The sequence below is a fragment of the Polypterus senegalus genome, chromosome 17, assembly GCF_016835505.1.
Source record: "Polypterus senegalus isolate Bchr_013 chromosome 17, ASM1683550v1, whole genome shotgun sequence".
NCBI classification, from domain to species: domain Eukaryota; kingdom Metazoa; phylum Chordata; class Cladistia; order Polypteriformes; family Polypteridae; genus Polypterus; species Polypterus senegalus.
In genome coordinates, this window is record NC_053170.1 from 19,293,558 (window position 1) to 19,315,448 (window position 21,891).

The following is a 21,891-nucleotide window of genomic DNA, read 5'->3' on the forward strand; positions in this document are numbered from 1 at the left end:
TGTGTGCGCGTGTGTGTGTGCGCGTATGTGTGTGCCTGCTGGTGGGTGAGGGTGTGTTTGTGGGGGTTGGGTGTACGAGGGGCTAGGGATGGCACTGCCAGAAATGTACCAATGTGTGTATCTTTTAAGCATTCTTTGCAACCTTTAATAAGCCCGAATCCCGTTATTTTCTTTTTCTATCTACTGTATCTATCTATCTATCCATCTATCTATCTATCTATCTATCTATCTATCTATCTATCTATCTATCTGCCCTTCAGCCTCATTTGCCTCATTTGCCAATTCCTCACAATCTTGTCTGTTGCGCTGGAGGCGGGCTTGCCAGTTTTCCCGCTGAGGCACGACCAGGCTCGGTTCGGTTTTGCTTGTAGTGCATGCAGATCTTTCTTTTAAGATGTTTTAGCGGAGCGCAGAGTGACAGATGGCGAGTCCCTCTTCCCTCGGGAAGACAATCTCTCCGAATGCAGGCGCATGTCAATCACCGACTCTCATGTGATGGCTCTTGCCAGTGACGTGCCAGCCATATGGCCTGGCATCATAGCTGGTATGTAACCCAGCCTGGTCGAGATGCCACACTGTCTCTGCGCGCCTCAGGAGCACTACGAAGACGCGCGCCGCACCTTCCCGAGCCTTCCTCACTCCCTCAAGATGATATGAACCAGGAGAGAATCCCTCCGTAGCTACGGCGGAGGTAAGTTATGTGAAAGCAATCACGAGAAACGGTAACTGAGTTTTTTTTTTTTTTCTTTAATTTTCTATTTCAGTCCAGTTTTGCATTCTGCCCCCCATTTAAGTTTGAATAGGAAGGCTGTCTAGCGTTACATGCCCAGTGCGGTCTCTTAATAGGCAGAGGATCGCCGATTTCACGCCACTTAAAACAGTGCTACTACATCCCCTTCTTTCGCATAAAGGGGTCTAGAAATTAAAACAAAAAGACTCCCTCGCTTTATTGCTCGTTTCATTGTCTGCCGTTTACGAAATGAAATGTGCTTTCAACAGCAGATCATTCTGCGAAAATCAGAGCGGTGCACTTTGGTTGATGCACAATTTCTTCGGATCGAACTAGCATGTGCTGAAACTGCTCATTGATTGTCCGTTTCCGAGAGCTCAGCTGTGATCAAGATGAGACGGACCTTCATGTGTTCTGTTGTAATCGTGTGCATGGACTTCATTTATTTTAACAGTTTACTACTGTGTGGGGTGTGTCAGAGGGGGTTGCTTTTATCATTAAAATCAGAAATCGAATAATAAGGTATACAAGGAAGACCACGAGCAGTAGGTACGATGGATGAAAAGCACTACAAGCGCCTTTATACGCTAATTCTTTTTATTCGGGGCTACGTCGCTTTTTAAACCATTAGTGTCACTCTAAGCGTGAAATTGATTCTACGCAGATAGCAATAACAATGTATTAGTTTATTTTTTTTGTCTATAATATGTATGTTTGCTTATGTTTTCTTATGCATTAAATTAAGAAAAAATCGCCCCTGGCATAACCTGGAGTCACGTTGCTGAGTGCTTATAACCACACTGAATATGCATCACATTAAGTGCTTTTATGGATATGCATACTTTATTTTTCACAGCGTAAAAAAGGTTTAGGAAGATTGAGAATGGCAAATGTTGTTTTTACCAAGAGCAGCTTCCTTCATTAGTTACGGAGGACAACCTTAATTACCTGTGTTTAGTTTAATCTATTAAAGCATGTAGCTGTAAAGCGGCACATTTTTACCATTAACATACGCTGTCAGTTGACATAAAAAGGTGAATTCTCGAAAAAAGTTTATATATGAGAAACGATCGGGCCTAGTTCACCATTTGATGTAAAGTTAATTCTAATGTGAATTGTGATTGCGCACTCCCATTAGCATATTTTAAAAAGGCATAGATTGTGAATTTCCACATTTTGTTTATTTTCTAAAATATAACGTAAATCATTCATTCTCGTTCGGTATTGATAAGCGGTTTTGTTACTGTCCTTTATTTTTTTTAATTATATCTATTTGCATGGAAAGTGGTGAGAACCTGCAACCTGATTGTAAGATAGATTTATTTTTACGAGAAAACAAAATGGTCCAAAACAAAAGATGCAATGGATAGATGGAGAGATGTGTTAGGTGAGGAGTGGGGTGAAGATGAAGTTTATTGTTTTCCATTATCAACTGGTAAAAATATCCTTATGCTTATCTCATACCACACATTTGCCTAGATAGACAGATAGATGGAGATGAATTCCTGCAGTCGCCTCCAACTAACAGAGAAAGCAAATCAAGTCGGTTAATTTAGATATCGTTAAAAGAGCACGTAATGGTTTAAATGGAGACAAGACCTCTGTAGCCTCCTCCATCCGCACTTATTTATTTATTTATATAGATAGATAGATAGATAGATAGATAGATAGATAGATAGATAGATAGATAGATAGATAGATAGATAGATAGATAGATGAAATTATGTAATTTTCTTTCGGTGAAGGTATAGCCAGAATGCAAATTTTCTTGACAACCTGTGCAAAATCTTTCCCAAATTCCTAGACTCTAATAAGGTTGGGTGTTGCTGCAGATCATAGGCGCTATAAATGGCACTCCCAAGGCTTAAGCCATCTTGAAAATAGCGTATAGTATGTGGCTTCTTGTCTCTTTCGTAAAACTACTCTTGCTTGTCATTTCTTCTTTCAGCGCAACCATGCTAACCAGGCTATTCAGCGACCCTTCACTGCTCCCAGAGGTCCAGAAATACACGGGCTGGGCTGAAGACAGCGAGAGTGAGGACTCCAAGGCAAAGGACGACGAAGTGGATCAGCCATGCGACTTGCAGGATGAAGAAATGGATGAATCGCATCTGAGAGGGGGCGACAGCAGGCCGGACTCTGAAATGGCTATTGAAGATGAGGATGAGGAGGATGGTGAGGAGGACGAGGGGGTGGACGAGGCAGAGGGTGAACGACCTAAAAAGCGTGGCCCCAAAAAACGTAAGATGACCCAGGCCCGGATAGAGCGTTCCAAGGTACGCCGTCAAAAGGCCAATGCCCGGGAGAGAACCCGCATGCATGACCTGAATTCAGCCCTTGACAATCTGCGAAAAGTGGTGCCCTGTTATTCTAAAACTCAGAAACTTTCTAAAATCGAGACATTGCGATTGGCCAAGAACTACATCTGGGCTCTTTCGGAGATCCTCCGTTCGGGGAAAAGACCCGACCTGGTATCTTACGTGCAAACTTTATGCAAGGGTCTCTCTCAGCCAACCACGAATTTAGTGGCCGGCTGCCTGCAGCTCAATTCTAGGAACTTCTTAACTGAGCAGTGTCAAGAAGGTGGTCGTTTCCACGGCCCCAACTCGTCCTTCTCCATGCACCCTTACTCGTACCAGTGCTCCAGGCTGTCGAGCCCACATTGCCAGTCCAGCACCATGCCCAACTCCCACGCGTTGCGAACGCACGGCTATTGCTCCACCTACGAGTCTCTTTACGCTGGGAACACGTCTCCTGAATACAACAGCCCCGAATACGACGGTCCCATGAGTCCTCCTCTGTGTGTCAACGGAAATTTCTCTCTGAAGCAACAAGAACCGTCGTCCCCGGACCACGACAAGAATTACCACTACTCTCTGCACTACTCCACCCTGCCCAGCTCTCGACCGTCTGGCCACAACCTTGTCTTCGGCTCGTCTGCCATGCGAGGAGGAGTTCACTCGGAAAACGTACTGCCTTATCACGACATGCACCTGCATCACGACAGAGCGCCCATGTATGAAGAGCTCAACGCGTTTTTCCACAACTAATTCAATAAGCAAGATTTTTTTCCCCCTAATTCCGTGTACACCAGCAAAAGCTGATGCGCAGCACCAAATTTGCAGAAAAAAATCGTCATATTGATGTCATTTAATTCCGTATTGTTTTAAGTTGAAAGGCCCCTGATTACTTTTATAAGTGTTCAATGGGTGATAGATACACTTACGACATCTAACACATAACAAAGTCCGTACCTTATTTTTTACTTTGCAACATTAAAAGAGGGAACTTGGTCATCTCTATTTTTAATTCTTTACCTCAAATTTCCCCTAAATCAGTAACTGCGCCCGAAACTGTTTATTTAGGACAATTCATTCATAATCTGCACCTATAACAATATTAGCAATGCTTGACAGTTTATTTATTTGTCTGTGTTTATGTTCGTCTGCATTATTCATTTTTTGTTTTGGAACCAACAAGCTTATGAGAAATTGTCATTTCTTAGCCTTCACGTGGATCTTTTTGAAGTCTCGTTTTTAGTCAATACGTTTAATAAGCAATAAACACATAAAGACACAACTATGCAATTTGACTTGTAAACCTTCACATATTTTGTGAAATCAAAACCCATAATGGACCAAGTAATTTTATCTGAAAGCAACATATGCACTTGTGGAGATAAGCAACTAAATGTTAATTTAGATAATGAATCTGTTTTGTCGTTTAATCTTAGTGTTTGGGGGCGCCTGACATTCCCTCTGATGAGTATTCGATGTATTGTAGACGGATCAGAACTTTAAGCTTATATATGTCTTTGATCATAATTACTAAATAAATGAAATATGCAAGAAGAGTGTGGGGGGCGGCTGGGAGGTTGGGGGATTGATTAACCATCTTTTGAGACATCTTTAGATCACAGAGATCGTGTCGGTCCAGTGCCTGGTGCCATCTTAGGAAATACAAGATAAGTGGTCTCCAAATTGGCCTTCAAGACTAACGTGTGAGGACGCAAACACGTACACTACACGTATATATATATATATATATATATATATATATATATATATATATATATATATATATATATATATATATATATATATATATATATATATATATATATATGAAAACACAACCTACAATGGACTTATATGTATGTATACTTATGTGTGTATATGCATAACACTGTGTACATATGTGTACTATATATATTTATATGTATATACATAAATATACACTACTTATATATTACACAAACATATATATATATACATAAATATATATATATATACACACACGCATATATTCAGGTAGAAGTGTAAATATATATATATATACATACGTACATACATAGTGTACATGTGTATTTGGTATCTGTAAATGTACATATACACATATATACACACAATATATATTCATGTTGAAAGTATGTACATATATTTATATATATATTATATACATACTGTTTTCATATACATATAATGTAATATATATATAATGTACAAAAATTATGTAGTACTGTATGTATTACTTATATACTTTAAATAGTTATATAATATACATATATGTATTTATATTTGTATATTGTATATATATATATATTTGTATATTTGTATATATGTTTGTGTGTGCTAGACTTGAAGGGCCGACAAGGTGTTTTTCTTTTCTTTTCTTTTATTGTAAATAGGTATTCTTTTGAGTCTGTCATTTAATAAACAGGTGCACATTAAGAACTTTTAAATATAACAACCGAATCCGAAGAGGGCTAAATAAATTTAGGAACAACTAACTGCAATCACACACTGCTCCTGACCTTACCATTCAGGAAATAGGGTGGTCCTCGAAACATCTCACGGGTTCCTCCGATCCTGGTACACGTGCCCGATTTGGCATCTTAATGATGGCAGGTTAAGAGCATTTTGTCTACAATTGCAAAAAGATAAATATAACAATAAAACAGGCTTTTGCAAATGTACAGTAGAAAAAAAGCGCGACCACTTCATCGGCCTCATGTGGGTAAAATATGGTGGGGCTACGTTTTATGTAATATGCTGACAGATCGCCAGCTTTCCGGACTTATTCTGTCATCATACAGATCGAAATCCACATTTATAAATATGTCACTTTTACCTACGCTGGTGGGCGAGTGAGGGAGAGTCGGTTGTAAAAATCTGAACAGAACATACTGGACTAAGCTAGTTTGATAACGTTGAATTTTTTGAAAGTAGACGTTATATTTGTATTTCACAACAGTAAATTCCCCTCATTTTTAAATGATCCTCACAAACGAATGTCGATGTGCAGTTTGTCGTTGAGCCCCTTATACAGTTTGCCAGTTCACGATGGGGTCGCCGCTCCTCCGTTACACTGGAGTTGGATTTTGAGGGGTGTGTTACTCGCCTTAATTGTGTTAAAACGCGCCCGTCCGATTTAGCGAAAGTCGGCGGTATTACGGTCCCTTTACGTGAACCAAAGCACCTGTTACCCATGTTCATCCACCCACCGCAATTCCTCAGCATTCCACCCCCCGAAATATTGCCCGGGCTCCATCGAATTCTCCATGCCTTCTTTGGGAACGAGCCAACAATGAGTGAGATCCCATTTCGCAAAGGGAATTTTTCATGGACATTATTTTTCAACTTTTTTTTTTTTAATAAAACTTTAAACATTGCACACATTTTAAGGATTCTCCTTTCACTTTAGAGACACCACAGCGTTTCTCCATATTGAGGCAGAGTCCAGTTCTTCTTATGTGGCGATTGATATTCCTTAAAAATTAAGTGACTCCGCTTTCTGGAAGTGGTCAGACCCAACTGCTATCCACTCCGCTGCTTTTTTTTAATGGACACGTTTTGCTTGAATCGACGATTCGATTATATTTGGCAACAAAAGCTGATGAAATGAATCTGACTTGTCCTCCAGGCGAGTCCAGTTTCTGGTTATTGAAGGTGACACAAATAAGCGACACCGAATCAGAGTGGCGCGCCATGCAGGGTTGGTACCCGATTTTCGTTCAGTGTTGTCGAGGGTGGCGCCGGCTCCCCGCGAATCTCAACTAAATACGATAGAAAGTGAATGGATGGATGGATGGAGCTCAGCTGTTTTAATCTCCAGAGACAGGCGACTCAGATTAAACACTTTGACCCTATCCAGAACCCAGGAACGGATCCTTCTCTTCCCTGAGTCATGTATTTCACACGTTTGCAATTTATCTGAATTAAGTATGAAATTACACAGCCTATTACACACAGTCAAGTGAACCTGGAGAGGATTTGAACAGAATTACTTTACTGGAACATCCTAGAAACACTTGATGATACGCTAAAAGCAAACCCAACAACAGCTGTTTTCATTCCGTCCTTCTTCTTGCTTACCGTGTCTTCTTTTCCAATGGCCTCCACGGTGAATGACCGCTTCTGCAGCTCCAGTCCGATGGTCGATGCTTTGCCTTAGAGTGCCCGGGTCCTCCAAGAGGAGGTCATGGACGTATAGGATCCAAGTTGTTCACTTTTTAAAATTTTTTGTAAACTTGTTTCGCCTGTGGCATTAAAGTCAAAACACTGTGCGACCCCATTGAAACCAACACTTAAATCCCCGGAAAACAACAGCCATACGACATTACTTGGACATTTTGGAATAGCAACAACCGCACGGAAAAATGTACAAAAGTCAACTCAGCTAAGCGTCTGAGTGAACGGAATTGTCTTCAAAGGCGACGACCCGCAACCAGTGCATCAGTTCAGCTCCACGAGAGAGAGCCTTGTGCAATTCTTACATTCCATGTTCCGCCTTCCGTCCTGCCCGCGGGCTCCATGCGGGATAACCGAGCGACCGGAGCCGGGCCGGCAGCACTGGACACGTCTCGTGAAGTTTACAGAGCAAGTTCGGAATCAGCTGGGGGCCGCGGAGCAAAGCAACGCGGTGCTGTGTGAATGCGACATCCAGATGGACATTGCGGCCAAACGGCTGTTTTTAGAGGACTGTTCAAAAATGTGTAAATCGCACTTTATTTAACTTGTATCTCATGAACAATTCGTTTACCCCCCTGGTGTACATATCATATATTTTTCCCCTTTTCATAAATAGTAAAAAAGGGAAGGTTTTAAGGTCTTTGTGCCATGTTTGACAGTGGTGACAACAATCTTATAAATAATTATGTTTTATTTAATTTTATATGGTTTATCATATTTAAAAAAAAAAGAAACTATCTACTGTCTCACATCGATTGGATTTGAACACTGTGCTTCTGAATTCTGGAAATTGTTGAAAGCTATATTAAATCGGATTAATTTTAATACTACTGTGAAAACTGTGCGATGAAAACTTTCTTTACATTTTTGTACTGTTCATGTTTTTTCTATTCAAGGTCTTCTCACATAAGTAAATTAATGGATTTATTTTACACATTTATTTTACAACATTAAATGTTAACGAAGAGAAGAAAGCGTGGAAAGATAACTTGGTGCATTATTTATTGTGATGTTTCAATTTTCATTAAAGCAAACAAACAAACAAACAAACAAAAAAAAAAGTCAAAAAAACAGAACTCTATCCGAATTCATAGCTTTTTCTCTTAAATTTAAAAAAGCGTTTATTTTATACTTCAACATCTCCAGACGACACCGTACTCTGTGTATTTGGCTGACAGGTCGAGTTTTAGTTTGGAAAAAAGTATACAAGAAAAGTCTGAAAACGCACATCGATTGACTTGGGTGTACAGGTTTACAGCCTTCATACATGGTGAATAATAAATACAGGATGAAAAGTGTAACGGAATGTAGTGTATACGTATAGACGCTGGGACCGATTACATTTTTCAGAGATACCGTATATACACACACACACACATATACATATATATATATATATATATATATATATATATATATATATATATATATATATATACGTTATATATATATCCTTTCTCTATACACACACACCTATATACAGTACGTGTACAGTATATCATATAGTATACTACATATGTATACTATCTCTCTCTAAATATATAAATATATAAATATACACATACATACTGTACATATACACGTTTGGCTAAAATTGTATTTAATTAGTTTACTACAGTATATGTACTCTCACTCTCACTTCATATATGTAAATATACATATATACTGCAAATGCACATATTTGTATATACAATACTTGCATCTATAATATATATACATATATAGTTAATATACTCTGTTACTCTGTTTATCTCTCTTTCTGTATATATAGATAGATAGATAGATATGAAAGGCACTATATAATAGATAGATAGATAGATAGATAGATAGATAGATAGATAGATAGATAGATAATAAAAAGGCACTATATAATAGATAGATAGATAGATAGATAGATAGATAATAAAAAGGCACTATATAATAGATAGATAGATAGATAGATAGATAGATAGATAGACACATTCCTACATTAAATATCCCATTGATTTCACGTGTATTAAACGTAAGGAAGCCAAAGAGTTTCTTCAATGCGATGCCATAGGGGACCCTTTTTGGCTCCCCAAAGAACCATCCACATGAAGGTTCCAGAAAGAAAACTGTCCTTATTTAGCTCCATAACATTTCCCTTTATAAGGCCATGAAGAAATGATAACAAATGCATGAAATACCACTTAAATGGTCTTTCGCCGCGCACAATCACACGGGGCTAAGCTCCCATTTTCTTGACCTATTGTGTCCTGGTCGGTCGCCTTCTAGATATTAAAGACTTCTGTTTTGACCCCATTTTGGGGAACTCGTTTCAAAGCTCAAAGCCCCAAACTCGTGTTCAAGGAGCCCTTCCAAGAGTGCAATGGATCTTTGTCAATAAGCTGTGGTTCAGCACACGACCTATAACACAGTCAGTGTCTGAAGGTTTATGTGAATATGTTGTATAAACAGGTGTGTACATACAAGAGCATTCTACATAACAAGATATAAGTAACGATTTGATTTTTAATATATTAACTAACTTGATCTTTGAATGTAAATCCGTCTTTTTACCTATATAAGCAGGACCTCTCTAAGTTATGCAATTCAGTTACCAGTAGCCGTTTTTGCTGTTATTGTTTTTATTCACTCTTCAGATATGTAACTCGGATCAAATTAGAGTTCTGACTCACTTTTAAATGAAAGAACCCACGAATGTGATGAAATAAAAGTAAATTCCCTCCGAATCCCAACAGGCTGCTACAAACTATTGGAAGTGTATGCCGCAGGTCTTAAGAGTGCCTGCAGTGAATTAGTTTGATTTTCAGGCGTTGATATAAATTGGCTGACTTGAGAAGTTCTATTCTAAAGCCACTGGCCACAAGTGCACAAGGCCTTTTTGTCGCTTATGAGATTAACAAATAAAATGGACGCCGATCGCTCTGCAGGGATGCACTTATTTATTTCCAAAAAAACAAAGATTATTTCAAAAAAGTATATAAAATGAACGGATCATCAGCACTTTATATTGTATGCGGCAGGGATCGGCACACAATACGCCGTGTCTTAATTTGAGTATATAGAATTTTAAAATAAATGTTAAAAGAAGATTTTAATGTATTTTGTGGCATGTTGGGGAGTGGTGAAAACTATGTAAATATTTATTTTTAATTTAATTTCAAAGGGTTAGTCATATTGAATCAGCTGCAACAGAAGAAACGAGTAATATATATAAAAGTGTGGTTTCCCTCCAAATATAAGAAATGTGAAGGAATATCAGAGACGACTCCCAGGTGGGCTCTCCGAGTTTCCTAAAGAACAACGGGCAGGTCTTTCCATCGCCGCCGTTTGACGGAGCAGAAGTGAATTCGGTAATTTGACGGTATAGTGGTACATGTGCACTCGTGAAAAGCACTATAAAATTGAACAATCAGAGTGGGCCGGGCATTACATTTCCTGTTTTTTTTTTAAATAAATAAGTAACTTGATTTAAGCGTGTAGTGCAATTAACACGATATTAATATTTAAAATGTAACATTATAATTTGTAAACGCACGCATTATTTTTGGTTCAAAGAAAATCTCTTCATATTTTATCCTTGAATATTTTATACATTTACATAAAAGATAAAACTTGTCAGAAATCGACTGATTTGCTTTTAAAATCGGTTTCATTTTGAACACCTTCGTGGTATTTTAAAGAAATCGAGCTGCTGTCATTTACAGCATCATGCCGAAAACTCTGCTCGCTCGAACTTGTAAATGCTGTAAAGTCTGCGTCGTTCTCCATTGTGTCACCAACAAAGTCTTCAGGCTTTGTGTATCTTCTGCTGCTCAGACGAATGCTGCCCCATATTGTCTAACACATAGCTATGGTGTGAGTGTAGAAACGAGATTTTTGGATTGCGAAATTTCGCAACAGGAGTCTTATCTCCACAGCACCATTTGAGGATCGAATTTGAATTGTGACAGAACTGCCATGCGACACCCCTAGTGTGCATTTGCACAAGTAAAACTGCACAAGTTTAAAAGATTTTCGGCGAGACTGGCAAGGGTGTGTGTGTGTGTGTGAGTAGAGAAAGGGTGGGGCATCAATCAACATATTCCCCAAACCAGCCATAGGTGCGTGCTTTCCAGAGGCGGACTTTGGCAGCTCCAGACTGGAAGCCGTGCCAAGTTGCTTAATGTCTCTGCACCAGTAAATAGAGGCTCCCCAGCAGAGATGCTGTTGCCAGCTTCTCAGTGTGCCAGCTAGCCGAGCCAAACGGGCGCTGCTGGGAGGAGCCAGTGTTTCTTCACTAATTCAGTGGCATCTGTTCATTATCCCGAGTTTTAAAGGGACAGGTCCCGCACGAGCCGCCTCATCCCGGAGGATGTGACCCCTGCAGTCTGCAGCCAGAAAGCCCAGGACTGCTCTCGACTGGTCACCCGGACACTTAGAATTTAGGATTGAGACGCCCATCCCTGCAAAAGCCGACCAACGCATGGCGTAGTGACCTTCCAGTACTCCACCATTAAAGAATGCACCGAAAATGAAAAGTACTCGAACAGAAGCTGCCACATTCTCATTTAGAGAGAGACCTAATGCTCTGCCTAAAGGAAAACCAACAAATTACAAGCGTAATAATAATACTAAAACGTAGATAATTTAGAATACACGGACGTACAGCTTTGCATTTTACATTTGACATATGCTGCTCAGAACATACGTGCCAAATGCAGGCCAGCAAAACTCGTGTTTTGGCGATATTCCTGCAGGAAAAAAGCTGTTGCTGCATTGTTTCCCGAATCCAGTAGCGTTACGAAAAATAAACGCGCCGTGCGCGGACCAGCGTACACGTTAGGCTGAGGCTGCAGCGATCACCGCAATTTAAAATAAAACAAACAAACAAGCAAACAAACAAACAAAAAATCTCAAAATCGCATCCACCCAGAATCTAACCTGCTTGTCTTACTCATAGTCTCGTGGGCGCGCAGGTTTTAAGAGTGACGAATAACAAGCGTTTTTGATCTAAAATTATTATTAGGGTTGCAGTTGCTGGACTGCGCTGACATCGGAGTGCGAAATTCCGCCTTCATCATTTGTTTTGTCAGTATGGATTACGGATGTGAAATTTTTTTAAATGTCATGTTTTCTATTATTATTATTATTATTTTTATTATTATTATTATTATTATTTTGTACTCATTTATTTAATTTAGATGTCACTGCTGTATATATTTATTGTAATCCTTAAAATTTCTTTAAATAGATTTAGATGTCACTGTTGTATATGTATTGTAATCCTTAAAATTTCTTTTAGCAGGTATGGCCACACTGCATCGACATCATATAATAATAATAATAATAATAATAATAATAATAATAATACACTTAAATTGACTGACGTCCCCACCCAGGATTTTGTAGCCGTTTTTTGCAATGACAGCAGGTCGAAATCGGTCTCTAAAAAATAACGGTTCTGTATTGGCCACTTTACTGGGTTGTCCGCTTTCTCGTAGATCCGCTGCATGCCAAGGAAAAATTTTATTCTGGGAAGGCGTCTTTGCATATGAAATTGGTTTCTTGGAATTTGAAAAAATTCCTAGTATGTGGGCAAAAGAGAAACGTAGCATGATACTGACAGATCAAGGAAACCTGAACTAACTTGTGCTATTGGATGCAGCATGAGTTCTTTTAAAAAATCATGAACCCGCTGGTATTTCACAAATCCGCTATCTTTATTTAGTTGTTTTTGAAGCTTGTCAAATACATACAAGTTCTTTCTGGAACCCTTATGTGGATGGTTCTTTAGGTAACCAAAATTGGTTCCACTGTGGCATCTCTCTTTAGAACCACCTTGGCATATTTATTTTTGAGAGTGTAGAACAAGATAGCTTCGAAAAAGAATTAACTTCTCACCTGTACTCGTGACAGTAACGACCATATAAACCTATAATAATAATAATAATAATAATAATAATAATAATAGTAGTAGTAGTAGTAGTTTTAATTCGAAGTTGGCAACACAAGATCGCCTAATTTTATCCCGTCAGTAACAAATTAAGGCCAGCAGATATTGAATTTATAGTCACCTTACCCTCTTACAAGAGTTATAAAAAAGTCTCCAGTGAAAGCCCACAGCAAAAAAAAAAAATCCCTTAAAATAATACGAATACTAATCCGAAGTACTTTACAAGATACTAAAGAGAGTTGTGAAAATTAGAAGTCTCAATTACTCAAACATTACTCCGTCAGCCTTTTTTATTTTAATTGATTATTTTTACTCTTTTTATCATTATTTTTATTGGCATTTCCTCGATATGATCTCAGACGTTATTTTACTCTAAACTTACAGCGACTTAACAGCTTTTTGTTTCATTTCAGCATCCGATAGCAGCCCCACGTTAACCTGCGGCTCCTGCCCGCGTTTCGCTCCTGCAGTGCCGGGTGGTGAACTTACAATGCGCTGATGTCAATTTGATGTTCCCCGAAACGCCAGGAGGGCAGCAGTCACCGATTTCAGCACCACGGACGGGGCTACAGTAGTGGGACGAAAGGGAGACTCCAATAAAAGAGGGCACCGTTTTCATAGACAAAAAATAAGTGCTTTGTGTTGAAGGTGAGGCAATTAAATATATAGCATGTTTCCATTGACCCCCCATTTTTAAACCAGTGTGGTGTTACTCTGCAGATGCCGAGTTTCCCTTGCGGTATGGGTGGACTCATAACTCCACGGTAGCCCACTGAACTCCAGGTTGCCCACTGCAGCTCACTTTCTCATAACCTAAATGTATCAGCTGTCTTTCAGGCCCCCCGCCTCTCCCACCTTACAGTTTAAACTAACTGTTGCATAAGCGTGCGGCTCCCCAGCCTCCTAAAGTTTTTAAAACGCGGCGCACTCCGGTCCGCACAGTAATTAGAAAGCAATTGGAATTAATGCGGAATGAATACATTACCCCCTAAATTAATTCATAAAGTTTTAACACAATTCAAGTGAACTTCCGCGCCATCATTTCAATTCGAATGTTAACCTCTTTCTGCTAACACAGGTTTCACGTTTTCCTCGGGTGTTGGTATCATTAATACATTTGAAAGACGTGAAATAATAATTAAAAGTGTAACGAGGCCGATTACTGCGAACGGAACATCGCAATGCGGGGAGCGAAAGCAGGAGCCAACAACGCCCCGCCCCCAATCTCCCCAATGGTAATTAGCTATTAATTACCTTAATTGAACTAAAAAGTCAATTTATTAGCGGATTCGTACGTCTCACTCGGACAAGATTAGCAGGTGCATTTCTCAGGTGTCTGGGTGTCTGTCAGCCCACAGGCGTTGTAAGCCAATCCAACTGCACGTATGTGGCGGGGGTTAATGAGTACACTCAATCCTTACACAATCGCCTGCAGTTTATTTTTTTATTCTTTTTGAGTTTTTATTCAATACTTCGGAAATATAAAAAGTGCGGGGAAAACAAAGGGCCCGTGAATGTCTGCGTGAGGCTTGGAAACCAGAAACAGATACATGATGGAAATGTGGTGGAAGTAAAATTTGAATGAACCCTGCACACCGCCAACATAATATGTGATGCTATACCTTTAGGTGTTTCTTTTCAAAATATAACGCAATATGCAGTGCTTTATAATAATCTTAATAATAATAATAATAATAATAATAATAATAATAGGGCGGCACGGTGCCATAGAACTTCCGCCTCACAACAAGGATAAAGAGGGGCTGAAAGACGGGGTGGTGGAAAGATTGGTGGATAAATATAAAACGGAAATTTGTTAAAATATACAATATTGGTTTTTCAGAGGAGTATATTAAAAAAGAAAAGAAATTTTGGTTAACAAAACTGTAAAGATCACTGAAGTGCTTACGCTTTCTTAAATATGGTAAATATACTCGGCATATACAGCCCACAGTGTGCGTGCTCCGTTAAATACGTGGGTGTCTCTGAAAGATTCATGCACAATTTATCAAGGAGTTATTGACTACCACGTCAGCGGAGTTTTTTTTTTTCTATATCATGCAGATAAAAGAAGATCTCAATTGTTAAAATGATAGCAGAATTGGACAGTGCAGTCAACATGGCAGGTACACTAGAGACCGTTTACCGTTCTTCTTAGCGCCTGCACCTTCAGCAGTGCCAAGAAGTAAATGGAGGACAACTGCAGAATTAGGGCTTTTGACGTGCCAAAAGCTTTGCTTCTTTACTCAGGTTTTTAATAAGCCATTTATTGTCTTAAAATACATGTATAACTTGATAAAGCATAATTTTTACATATCTAAATTTGTATTGTATATAGTTTTTTGTACGTCACCTCAGGTTAATGAGTCAGCTAAATAATAATAATTAAAATAATAATAATAATAATAATAATAATCATAAATTAATAAATAATACAGTGGCTTGGTGGCTCAGTATAGTGGTTCCCTTTTACAACAAGGATAGGCTGGGATAAGCTCCAGCTTCGTCATGACCCTGGACTGGATGCATGTTTTTAAAAATGAATGATGAATGGATGGATCGATAAGAAGAAGAAAAAGATTGATAACACAGTGACACAATATATTATTTACTATAAGGCCAAAACATTGTAGACATCTGACTATCATACTTATATGAGCTTGTTGGACATCACATTCCAAAAACCTGGACATTAATATGGAGTTGCCCCCCTTCACCCCACCTATAGTTTACTGTGAGTGTTTCTCTTGGAATTTGTGCCCATTCAGGCAAAAGAGTCTTGTGTGGTGAGATGCTGATGTTAGACAAGAAAACCTGGCTTGCCATTCACCCCAAAGGTGTTCCCTAGGGTTGAGGTCAGGGTCTTGTGCAGACCACTCGAGTTCCTCCATGTCTTTCTTTATAGGGCCTGGCTTTATGCACGGGGGCACAGTGATGCTGAAACAGAAAAGGGGCTTCACCAAACTGTTGCTACAAAGTTGGAATTTCACAATTATCTAAAAGTAGGATTCAGTGGAACCATGGAGCCCACCCAAACCCTGACAGTATCCCACTACTACCAAACCTTACAACAGGCACTATGCAGTCCTGAAGGCAGCATTCTCCTGACATTCACCAAAACCAGATTTAACATCAGACTGCCAGATAGTGAAGTGTGAGGACATGTTTCCACTTCTCCAGAGTCCAATGGTGACATGCTTTACACCAATCCAGACAACACTTGGCATTGCATAGGGTGATCTTAGGCTTGGGTGCAGCTGCTTGGCCAAGGAAACTCATTTCATGAAGCTCCTGATGCACAGTTCTTGTACCGGTGTTACTTCCAGATGTTGTTTATTGTGGGTAACGTCACAGCGGATTGGAGACGCGATGCACTTCGGCACTTGGTGGCCCCACTCTGTGAATTTCTATGGTCTGCCATTTTATGGCTGAGTTGTTGTTACTCCTCAGCTCTTCCACTTCACAGTAACTTTCTGTTGACCAGAGCAGATCTGGAAGAGCAGAAATGTCATTTACTAACTTAGCACAAAAGTGGCATCCTATGACAGTGACACGTTTAAAGTCACTGAGCTCTTCAGTATGACAAGGTCTTTTGAGTGCATTCATAACAGCATATTCCAGAAGTGACTTATTTAACAATATTTTCTTAAAAATACACAAGTTTGAGATGTTGTGAGCGTACAACTAGATGACTTCATATCTGGATTATGCGACACAAGTAACGTGAAATTGTTTTCATGGAAGTTTAGATATTTTTTGCTGTTGTCCAATGCTGATCACAGTGGACTTCTGTTCCATCAGAAACTTGCTCTACCTGACAACATGAGATTACATTTTCTTGTTGGTCATCGCTACAAACCACATGTGGCAAGTAACATATAAACAAAAGAGCATTCTGGGATAGAGTGTTCCTTTAAATTTTCTCTTTTTTGTTAACCATTGTGTAATTTTGCATTTATGTTTTACTTGTATTAATAAGTTCAGTATTTTTCAAGTCAAAATTATTTCTTCACAAACATGGGACACACGGTATACAGTATATGCATTTGCCATGCGACATTGAATTCTAAGGGGCGGCACGGTGGCACAGTGGTCGTGCTGCTGCCTCACAATATGGATGCCAGGGTTCGTGTCCCGGGTCCTCCCTGCGTGGAGTTTGCATGTTCTCCCCATGTGTGGGTTTCCTCATGTGCTTGGTTTCCTCCCACCATCTAAAGACATGAATTGGTGATCCTAAATTGGCCCAAGTGTGTGTTTGGGACATGTGTGTGTGTTCATCCTGTGATGGACTGGTGCCCTGTCCAGGGTTTGTTCCTGCCTTGTGCCCGATGCTAGCTAGGATAGGCTACAGCAGCTCCCTGTGACTCTGTTCAGGACTAAGCAGGTTACAAAATGACTGACTGACTGACACTTGTCACACACTCCTGTTTAGGAGGCAACTAAAGGGCTCGAGTACATGTAATTCCATGCCAGACCAGGGGGTGGCGAAGTGCACTAATTCTCCCTCTCAATCTCTTGCAGACTATTCTAGGGAAATCCTGTCCGTCTCTTGGGCAGCCAATGACGCCACGGACCTGATGACATCACTTCCTTTAATAGCCTTTAAAGCCGCCATCTTGTTAATACTAAGACAGTTCTGTTTTAGATTGAGTTTTGTGAATATGGATATGACTTTGAATCAGATTTGCAGCCGGGAAAAATTATACGAGTGGCTGCCGCAAACCTTCGCAATGTCTTGTGGTCATTATTGCTAGACACTGTACTCTAAAATTCAACTTGAAAAACACCAAACGTACCCTTTAATTCCGTCAGTTGTTTTCCTGTCCCAGTTCCCTTTTAGCCCCAGAGTGCCTTTGAGTGGTGGGCCACTATTGGGGCTGCTCCCTGACGCCTATCCTAAGGCTTAGAAGACCCCATCTGACTGTTGAGGTTCTGACTGGATTTCTCATTGTCTTTGCCTCCCATCTTAAAATTCATTCTCAGGCTGCTTTTGCCTTTTTGAGAAATTGTGATCTTTTGTATTTTGTTTCCTGTTTTCTAGCCACTTGTTTATTTTGACTTTGTATTTTAGGTCTTTTGGCCGATTGCTTTGGTTTAGGCCTAAATATACTTTGGCTTTCCTTATTTGTTAGGCCTTTTTGTATTTTTGGACTTCTAAATAGCATGGCCTTTTCTTGTTTGTGTATTTGTTTTTACTTTGCATTTTTTTGGTTTCTTTACCTAATGATAGTAATTGCTGTTTTGCTTATAGTTGTTAGTAAAATGATTTAATTTAAGTAAAGACTGCTTTGGGATTCACAAGTTCCTGTTCAGTTTTGACTTTGTATCTAGAAAATCACAAAACTAGAAAAACACATCTAATCTCTCTATTATAATAAAAAAATCTTGTGAGTAGAGACTTTTTATCCTGTGACGAGACATGATCTTTTGTTGAGAGACACTATCACATCCTGCGAGATGAGACTTTGTGTCAAGAGATTTAACCACGCCCGGAGGCAGAAATAAAAGACAAAGAGTAGATGACAAAGTAGAACGTCGTAAAGAATTCAAAAATGTTGGCACGATACACACGCAGAGCAGGTTAGAGTTAATGGAAGTACGAAAATTCTGATGTCTCTAAAAGCTGATAGTAAAGACCGCATTAGCGCAAACAAACGGACATTATTACAATAACAGAACAGCGAAAAGAGATCAAATATATTGTTCAGATTTAAACTTTAAGTCAGTTTGCCATCAGGGACAAGTAGTGTTTCTTTCTAATGAAAAGGCCTATCTGCGAGAATGAAAAGTTTTGTTGTTTGCGAGCGGCAGAGATGTGAAGTTGCTGGTGCATAGAGCAGACAGGGGGGTTGGCAAGTGAAGCGAGAAGGGGGCAAAGCCCCCTAGTACTTAAAAAAAAAAATTTTAAATCACATTGATTATTGAAAAGACCAGATCTCATTACCATCATCACCTGATCCTGCACATTCCCCTCACCATAGAGTTGTACTGCGGAGAACTGGACGGCCTGGAATTGTAACCTTACAAAGGTGGGATAGACTGCCCTCTAGTGGCTTGGGAAATGATTGCAACATCAAAACACTTTTTTCTTCTGTCCTTACTATTACTACTAGTATTAATAATAATTACAATTAATAATAACAATTACATTTATATAGCAGTTTTCCACTCTACTTAAAATACTCTACATTGGGAGGGGGAAGCCATTTCATCAACCACCAATGTCCTGCTTCCATGAATGATGCGATAGCAGCCATTTTGCACTTGAATGTTCACCACACATAAGCAACAGTATTAGGTGGTGAAGGGATGAGAAAGACAATTAGACAATAAGGCAGTTGGTGATCGGGGGACAGAATGTCCAGGCTGTGGTGGACAATTTTGGCAGGACACTGAGAAACACCATACTCTTTATAAAGGGGTCTTTTATGACCACAGAGAGACAGGACCTTTACATCTCATCTGGAGGACAGCACCACACAGTGTATATTTGCTATATAATAAAATACTGAGGCCTGTGTTTGTGTTCTCCAGTTCCTGCAAGCAATCTGAATGGTTGCTTTGGCTTTGGTGTGATTGGACAGTTTGGCTTTGTTCGAGTCTGAAACACACAAAGAAGAGAAGGTATGCAGATAGAGTCACCTTCAAGAATGGAAAGTATAAAACTGGACAAGAGGTGAGAAAGGTATCTCGAAAATAATGACAGCATCTGAGAAAGCGGCTTTACAAGAACATGCTCAAAAGAAGAAGTACCGGTGAAGAGAGGTTTGGACAACTGCAGATACAGAAGAAAGGCAGTGAAGGTACAAGTAGGGCAAGAGACAGCAAATATTGTTAAATTATTCTGTTACCTCTCTTCAATGGGCATTTCAGCTAGTACAGTATATGTTGTGGCATGCGGCTGGGGGTGGAGCCCAGCCGGGACACCCAGGAGGACCGGAGGAGGGTTTGTGCCTCCTCCAGACCACGAGGGGGTGACCGTCCTGGTTGTGTTGGTGGCCACCGCCACTTCCTCCACATCTGGAAGTGCTGGGGGGAAGAAGACTGGGAACACACGGAGGGCTAAAGTGCTGCAGCTGGCACTTCCGCCACACGGGGGTGTGTCCACGGGGGATTGCCAGGAAGCAGCTGGAGCCCACCCGGGCTGGTATTTAAGGGGCCGCCTCCCTTCATTCAGGGGCAAGAGTCGGGTGGAAGAGGACAGAGCTCGGAGAGAGGAATGGAGGCGGCCAGAAGGAAGGCATTTGGTGACTGTGAGGCCTGGACTTTGGGGGATCGGTGCTGGAGGCACTGGGTTGTGCACTGACTTTTGTAAATAGTGTATATAATAAAATGAGTGTGCTGGGTGAGAAACCACTGTCCGCCTGTCTGTGTTCAGGTCCAGTTCCACAATGTATAAGAATATATATCATTTCCACCAATACAGGTATGAGCCTACAGTAAGTCACTGTCAGGTGGCCTTGTGACCTTTGGATTAAAATGCTTCCTAAATCTAATGCAATGTGCTAATTGGTTTGTGCAGTGCAGGAAGAAAAGGGACAGTGCAGGATGACTGTGGCCTTTTAGAATGCAGTTAGTCCTTCTATGGTGTTGTGTGTTATATATGTCCTTCACAGAAGAACACCTTCTGCTGGTAAAAAGTCTCTGCCAACATTACCACTCTTTTCAGTGATTTGTAGTCCTGACTTCAGTTGGCATACCAGCATATTATGTAGCTTGTGAGTATGGATTCCACTGTACACCTGTTGGAGTTATCCAGTATGGAAGGAGACATTTGAGCTTTCTGCAGACATCTGAGGAGGTGAAGGCACTGGTGAACTTCTTGACTGTACCTGAGATGTCTTGTGCCCACTTCAAGTTGTCAGTGATGGTCAATCAAAGAAATTTAGAACTACTGAAATTCCGTAGCCTTCTCTCTGAAGAACATGGCAGTATGGTCTGCTTCCGAACGTCTTTGACCAGCTCTTTGGTTAGTTGACATTAACTGGGATATTGTTGTCTTGGCACCAGTGTTATGTGTCAGTTTTTTCATTTATGTGTATTTTATACTTTATTTTTGCTTTTGTTAATTTTGAGCTATGTTAATTTTTTATGATTTGATGTTATTTCTGTTAGTTTCATTTATTGTTTGTTATTTCTGTCTTCATTCCTGTGTTTTACGGGTGAAGCCTCAGGAAGCGGGGCCACCCAGACATCACAGCTGCTATTTATTTCCAGTCAGAAGCAAGACCCAGTAGTCGAGTATTGACACTGTTTGGAGTCTTATTTTAAGTATTGTTTTTGTATGGATTTATTATCTTTTCTGACCATTCTGCTCTGTTCTTGGATTATATTTTTGGGACTTGTTTGCTTGGGATTGCTTTTTATGCAATGTTCTACCTTTTTCTACGTTTTTTCTATTTTGATAAATACATTTTCTACCATATTTATAAAGATTTTCTATGTTGCTCTTCTGTCCACAAGCCAGGGGTTTATGGTCCTTCCCTTTTTTGATGGTCATTTTCATAAATTCTGTATTTTCAAATATTTCCATAAATTTCAAACTTTCAAACCAGCTTCCAGTTTTTAAGACCTGCTAGGCCAAAGTTTGCACTTAGCAGATGGAGTGAGCTGGAGCTTCTTCTGGGTTGGCCTGTACAAATCCTGACCTGCCCCCAACATTTTGGAGTTCCCCATTTTGACTATGTCTGGAACACCAGTTCCCAACAACCACTGTGTCAAAAGGCAAATCTCTTCTTTCTAAAATGTCTCATTGTTGGTAATCAAGTCTG

At 39.9% G+C, this 21,891-nt stretch overlaps 1 protein-coding gene across 1 annotated transcript; it reads left to right on the forward strand.

Annotated features, from left to right (window-relative positions):
* The first annotated feature begins 385 nt into the window (after positions 1-385).
* neurod2 (neuronal differentiation 2) lies at positions 386-4,780 on the forward strand. Its single transcript, XM_039740588.1, has 2 exons — positions 386-691; positions 2,679-4,780. The coding sequence occupies exon 2, from the start codon at positions 2,686-2,688 to the stop codon at positions 3,778-3,780; it is 1,095 nt and encodes a 364-aa protein (XP_039596522.1). The 5' UTR covers positions 386-691; positions 2,679-2,685; the 3' UTR covers positions 3,781-4,780.
* The last annotated feature ends 17,111 nt before the right edge of the window (positions 4,781-21,891 follow it).

Excerpts from the sequence above, each read along its gene's own strand:
- neurod2 (XM_039740588.1), top strand. The coding sequence starts at position 2,686 with ATGCTAACCAGGCTATTCAGCGACCCTTCACTGCTCCCAGAGGTCCAG.